The 6,785-nt window shown below is 29.4% G+C and overlaps 1 protein-coding gene across 14 annotated transcripts; it reads right to left on the reverse strand.

Moving 5' to 3' along the window:
* Positions 1–2,746: 2,746 nt before the first annotated feature.
* Positions 2,747–6,197, reverse strand: LOC127148556 (uncharacterized). Of its 14 annotated transcripts, none has more exons than XR_007819641.1 (6): positions 5,760–6,197; positions 5,092–5,196; positions 4,740–4,849; positions 3,932–3,981; positions 3,665–3,778; positions 2,747–2,964 (listed from the first exon to the last, which is right to left on the reverse strand). XR_007819641.1 is itself a non-coding variant. In XM_051082636.1 (5 exons), the coding sequence occupies exons 2-5, from the start codon at positions 5,092–5,094 to the stop codon at positions 2,886–2,888; spliced, it is 306 nt and encodes a 101-aa protein (XP_050938593.1). In that variant the 5' UTR covers positions 5,095–5,196; positions 5,760–6,196; the 3' UTR covers positions 2,747–2,885. The 14 variants fall into 14 exon arrangements, 3 of the variants coding, with proteins under 3 accessions (XP_050938593.1, XP_050938594.1, XP_050938595.1); XR_007819640.1 differs by having other exon boundaries at positions 5,092–5,221; XR_007819639.1 differs by having other exon boundaries at positions 3,932–3,986; positions 5,092–5,221.
* Positions 6,198–6,785: the final 588 nt, after the last annotated feature.

The following is a 6,785-nucleotide window of genomic DNA, read 5'->3' on the forward strand; positions in this document are numbered from 1 at the left end:
ACCTAATAATTAATTTTCCTTGAGAGCAAGTAATACATGATAATTCATTGGATTGAAGAATATTCTGATTCTTTAGTGGATGTTCATGAGAATTTTCAATAATTTTTCTCGTCATTATTGACCTAGGATGACCGAATCGATCATGCCAAACAGTAAACATATTTAAATTCATGAACTTCGAATTCATGGTTGTATATGTTTCAATTACTCATATATGAGTATAATATAATTCAGAAGAAAAGGCAAGCAGTGTTTCTAATGGTTGTTAGTTTCAACATGATAACCATTTTGATGTATATCTTTGAAACTCAATAAGTTTCTTTTTTACTTACTAGATAACAAAATATTACTAATTGTGAATTTTGTTCCTCTAGGCAAAATAAGGTTTGCTCTACCAAAACCTTCAATCAAGTTTGTAGAACTTGATATTGTATTGACATTTGCTTCAAGCATTGTCAATGTAGAAAATTATTTTTTACTTTTAAGTATTGTGTGCGTAGTTGCACTATCTGCCAAACATAAGTCTTCATTATTCATCTTTGAGTCAGCCAAAATATGAGAAATGTCCATAACTCTTTTGCAAATGATAAAATTGTAGAGTGTCGTGCTGGTAACGTGTTATAAAATAAAGAACCAAAAACTAAATAAGAACAATGCAAGAACACGAAAGAAGAATAGAGAAGAGAGGGAGAAGAGAAGACAATTAAACTCAATTGTGGTATGTCTTATAAAGGCACCACACTCCTCTATTTATAGGACATATCATGGTATAGGTTACATTATGAAATTCAATGGGATGAATGTTACATTATGAACTTGAATGAGAGTTATATGAAAATTGTAACCTATGTAGGTTATAGATATCTACATTTATAATATATCATTATATTTACAATAGTTTCCAAATTTTAATTTATGGACACAATAGTTCATAATTATATTAATATAATTGATTTTTGTTATAATGACATGCCAACTTGTGATTAATCAAAATTTCTCACTTGATAGCTATATTAGGAGTATACTATAATTTCTAGAAGAAATGGATAATAAATAGTAAAGAACAATTCATTTTGAACAATAGATGTCTTTCGCATCCAACTATAGTAATGAATATTATAATTTTGCGCAGTTCCAAAAAAGCGCACTTCTATATCAAAAAACGGATTCGGAAAAATATTTGGAAAAGCAAAGGGCATCGAGCAACGTTAAAAGCTTTTTCGCTAGCAAAATCTCTTTCAAAGGGTAATTTCCAAAGTTTTTTTGGGACAAATCAAATAAATACTGAAAGATTGGAATAATCTAAATTAAGAACCAAAAACCAAATGCAAAATCAAACAAAAAATAGAAAACAAAAAACAAAAAATTAAATCAAATGTCAACAATAACTGTTGAACTTTTAAAAGTTTAAAGAACACCTTTAAACTTCCAAAACAAGCTAAAATGTTAATTTTAGATAAAAATCCCTAGGGACGTTTGGGGCAAAGAGTTGATTATTATAGTTGGATTATAATAGTTTGTATTTGGGTTGTAAATTATTTTAGTATGAATTATAATAATATGTGTTTGAAGTGTAAATTATTTTAATTTGAGAAATAAACAGTAAACACAGTAACAAAGAATAAAAAAGTTCGATGAATCTAAAATAGTAAAAATGGTAGTAAATAATAATTATGTAGCAAATCCGAGGTTTTGAAATAGTGTTGCATGTAGCTAAATGAGGAGTACAAAATAGTATTTACTGTGACAAAATGTGATTATTATAATCTTGGCTAATACTTACCCCATAGACTCCCTTAGTGTTTTTTGTCAAAAATATTCGTAAACTTCCAAAAGTTAAAAAAAAAATAGAACTTCTATATATGAAAAAAAATATTAATATTGTGTTATTTCTTGACTATTTTCAGAAATATGAGTTTTTTGAAAAATAATGACAAAAATAGGGTAGTATATAAAGAAATAATAAAAACATTGTAGATGTCCAAACTATTGTTAAAAATATGGAAGTCGTGTATCCATTAATCTACATATCCCATATTTTGACCGATTTGACCTACGTAAAGAAAGTTGTGTACTTAAAAAAAATTATTAAACACTACTACAGAAACTGACTCTCTTGACAGTTTTAAACTGTCAAGAATGATTATTCTTGACGGTTTTAAAACCGTCGTTGAATCCAGTGTCAAGAAAGGCAATTTTCTTGACAGTTGTAAAAACGTCAAGAATTGTTAACGTTGACAGTTTATAACCGTCAAGTATTCAATTATTCATGACAGTTTAGAACCGTCAAGATTATAAGTTTTAATGACAGTTTAGAACCGTCAAGAATGTGACTATGAATGACGAAAACCGTCAACAATACGAATATTCATGACATTTTAAAACTGTCAAGAGTGCATTTTTCATGACATTTAATAACCGTCAAGAAAGTGATTGTTTATGACATTTTGTACCCGTCAAGAGTATTCTTTTTCATGACTTTTGGGAACCGTCAAGAGTATGTTTTTTAATGACATTTTGGAACCGTCAAGAATTTCGTTGTTTATGACATTTGCGAACCGTCAAGAAATTTATTGTTCATGACATTTCAGAACCGTCAAGCAATTTCTATTTTTTTAATTGTAATTTATTTATATTATTGTTCTTGTATTATACTCTCATTGGTCCAAGAATTCAACTACATATAAATGACAAATATACATCAAATATAGTTTTAAAACTCAAACATAAATATGCACTAGAACAATTCCAAAACTTTAACATATATTAACATTTTACCATATATGTATCAACATTTCGAAAACTTTACATATTTGTTCGATATAGTTATATACAAAACATTACTTCTATCAACCCAACTCAATGACCTTGAATGAAACTTGGCTTCAAATAAACTTGCATTTTGCATCCTCTACTACCTCCAATTCATGAGCTAAAATAAGTACCACCAACAGCAAAGCCAATCTACAAGAAGTAGATAACATCACAACAACAAAGTATGTTCAAAACTTATTCAGTCAAAGAAGTCAACTAACAACTATTAAGAGTAAGCTGATCATACTACACAAATAAAATCACAGTTTCTATTCTCCAACAACCATAATGAATTTAATGCCTAGAGTTGCTTCCAGACCACCAGAATCATCAACATAGCTAATCATTAATACTTTACATTGTTTTTTAATAGATCAAACGGTGCCCATTAGAAACTAACCACAAAAATAGTCCTTAATTCAAGATAAAGACAAATAAAATCTAAGTTTGTTTCCTGCTTCTATTAACGTTCTTTTGCGAGTGAAATATTGCTATTGCTATGTTTAGATGAATACAAGTACCTACAAAATATATAAACTCATAAACGAGATACATAAATTTAGATGTAAAGGAATGAAATTGACTTACATCATATAGTTAAACCCTAGGAACAGGTATGAAGTAAAAGTAAATCCATTTTTAGCAAAATAGATAAAAAGAAAAAAAAAAAAAAAAAAAAAAGAAACCGTTAACCAATTGAAAAATTGGAGACTATCCAACAAAGACACCAAACAAAAAGGATAGCTCAAATGGTATCAAATAAAAACAAAAGTTACACTTAGAAATAGAGTACTAGCTACAAGTAAAATCAGTTAACCAACTCAAAAAATGAAGATCACGATACACATACCCATTTAAAACTTGACTTGGATTTGATGATTTTTCCTTAACTTGTTTCTTTGCAATATTGGTGACCATTTCAAATACTGTTGGCAAATCATTTATAATATTAAATAGCCGCCTCCTGCATCAAAAGAACATGAAAAAACATTTTATAGCAAGATCAACCATCATGGTTATTGAAATAACTCCTACATAAACTAAAGTTAAAACCAAAATACATAAACTAAGATCAAATTTAGTATATGAACTAATCTGAAATAAGAAATAAGCTCACCATTCTAACCAAAGTTGAATGTTGCCCTTCTTCTTAGTTCTTGTGTAAATCTAAACTAAAAATGTCACATAAAAAGACATCGCACATAAAAGGAAAAAAAAAACTCAAAATTTCATAACAATACATAATACATGCAAGCAAGTAAAAGAAATAATAAATCTAAACTAAAAATGGCTCATAAAAAGTCATCGTACAACAAAAGACAAAAAAAAAAATCAAAATTTAAGAACAATCCATAATGCAAAAATGAAATTTCAAAAAACAATCCATAATACAAAATGGAAACAAGACAAAAAATAATAAATCTAAATTAAAAATGTCTCATAAAAAGACATTGCACAATTAAAAAAAACTCAAAATTTGTGAACAATCAATAATGCGAAAATCCAAACAAAAAGATAAATTTAAATTAAAAACCTCTCCTCATAAGACATCGCCCAATAGAAAACCAAAAAAAATAAAAAGAAAAAACTCAAAATTTAAGAACAATCCATAATACAAAATGCAATCAATCTAAAAAAGTAATAAACCTAAATTAAAAATATCTCACATAGAGACATCATACAACAAATGACCAAAAAAAGAAAAAAGATAGAAAACTTGAAACTTCAGACCAATCCATAATACAAGCAAGCTAAAAGATAATAAGATGTAGAGACATCCTTTTTGTATCCTACGTGAGTATGGTACAACGACATACTTAACTAGCAACAAGTTTTACTTTGTTCCAATAAAATTCAATAAGAAATAAAAATTACAACAAAAGTACATCTTTTACTCTAAAAATTAAATCAAATATTATACTTACCCCAAAATTGTAAAGACCCAGAAGTAAAAGTTACAGCATTTTGCGTCCTCCACAATTTTCTCTATGTATCCTCTTAGAAGGGTTAATTGCTTGACACAATTTTTAACAATCTAGAATATAAGAGAAATGACTAAGGACAAGAACTTCACGACATAAATGGAAGTAAATAACAACAATAAGAATAATAATAATAAAGTAAAATCTGTATCACTAATTAAATACTATTTTGTTCAAAATGTGATTGAGAACAAAGCCCAAAATTCCCATAAAGAATAAAAATAAAAGACTAGAAGTGAAACAAATTTTATATGATGTTATCTTGAGAAATTATTAAAAGGGATCCAAAGAATACCATCACAGCAAGTGGTGAGGCAGCGCCTTCTCTGGCAGCACCCGTTCTTCTGATGGTGGGAAGACTCGTTCAATGACCTTAAGCGCCCATCTCGTATTGTAGCCACTGTATCCTCGAGCCACCACATCGGCTTAATTACATTCAAACAAATGAAAAACACCCAATACTTTTGTAGTTAACAGACCAATCAACACCTTTGAAAACTTTTGAACTTAGATTACGTTAATTTCCAACTCCACATTAGTCTAAATATCCCACCAATTCGGTTCTACAATACATAGCAATCAATGGTGGGCCAAACATAAAATTCTTAAATAAGAAGATAAACTTACAGAACAGTAGATGCATATCATCAACAAATGAACAAAGATACACGGAAATCACAAGAGATTCAAGAATGTGAATTCAATATGATAGAGGCAATGATAAAATTAAAGCAAATATAAGGGTTAAGAGGATACACCAAGTAATACTCATGGAAAAAAGCACCAACCAAAACTGTCGTGAACAGTTGATTCCTCATAATAGGGTTTTTCCACAACACAATTCTAACTAGAAAAAATAAACAAAATAGTCTCACAAATTTAGAATCTCGTTGGAACAAAACTCAGATGAAAAATAATCAGAAATGCTCAAAAAAATGAAGAACCTCAGAAAATTAAACTTACCTAGGAAAAATAGGGCGTAAGCAAGAGGAGCCAAGAACTTGAATAAGGTCGATTGCTTCCCAGAAACAACCTCCCTTTTCAGAACTCGTCCGTTTAAGGTTTAGGTCTTCTCTGCATCGTAGAGATCTCTTCTTTGCAAATCACGAAGATGTTGGAGCCTCCAAATTCTAAAGATTGAGATGAGGATAAAGGAGAGAAAGAAGAGAATCAAGAAGAGCCTCCGAATTCTAGAGAATGAGGGTGAACGAACGAAAATCGAAGAGTGAATGTGGGGAGAGAATGAATTAAAGAGAGGATCGAATTGAGGGTGGAGGGTGGGCGTTCTTCGGCGGAGGGGTTCTTCGATGGAGGGGTTCTTTGCCAGAGGGGTTTTCGCCAGTTCGGCACAAGGTAGGGTTGTGGGTCTTTGCGAGAGATGGGAGTGAGGGGCGCACGAGGGAAAATTTGGGGTTTTAAGTTTTTTTAAAAAAATGAAGTTAGTTTTTTTATAAAAAAAAATAAAAGAAATTAGTTTTTTTTAAAAAAAAATGTTTTTTTTTTTGTTTTTTTTTCAATTAATTTAGTAATTCTTGACGTTTCTGAAACGTCAAGGAAAATTTTCTTACTTGACGTTTTAAAAATGTCAAGAAATTTTAAAATTTCTCAGTCTCCACCTTTTCATTAAAATTCTTGACATTTTAAAACATCAAGAATTTAATCGATATTTCTTGACGTTTATAAAATGTCAAGAATGTAATCGATATTTCTTGACGTTTATAAAATGTCAAGAATGTAATCGATATTTCTTGACGTTTTTAAAATGTCAAGTATAATTATATATTATTTGACGTTTGAAAAACATCAAGAATGTCGATTTTATAATAAATCTTGCGTTTTAAAAAGTCAAGAATTTAGAAGATAATCCTTGACAGTTTATAACTGTCAAGAAAAACATTCATATTGTTTGACGGTTTAAAACTGTCAAGAATTCTGAAAATTGTTTTCCCTCCGCCTTTTCATCAAAATTCTTGACGGTTTTTCTATTAA

Source organism: Cucumis melo, chromosome 3 (genome assembly GCF_025177605.1).
Source record: "Cucumis melo cultivar AY chromosome 3, USDA_Cmelo_AY_1.0, whole genome shotgun sequence".
Lineage (NCBI taxonomy): Eukaryota > Viridiplantae > Streptophyta > Magnoliopsida > Cucurbitales > Cucurbitaceae > Cucumis > Cucumis melo.

Excerpts from the sequence above, each read along its gene's own strand:
- LOC127148556 (XM_051082636.1), bottom strand. Across the intron at positions 3,779-4,739 it reads TGGGTCTTTACAATTTTGGG|GAGGCGGCTATTTAATATTA; the intron begins GTAAGTATAATA and ends CTTTTGATGCAG. Across the intron at positions 2,965-3,664 it reads CCAAGTCAAGTTTTAAATGG|ATTGGCTTTGCTGTTGGTGG; the intron begins GTATGTGTATCG and ends TACTTCTTGTAG.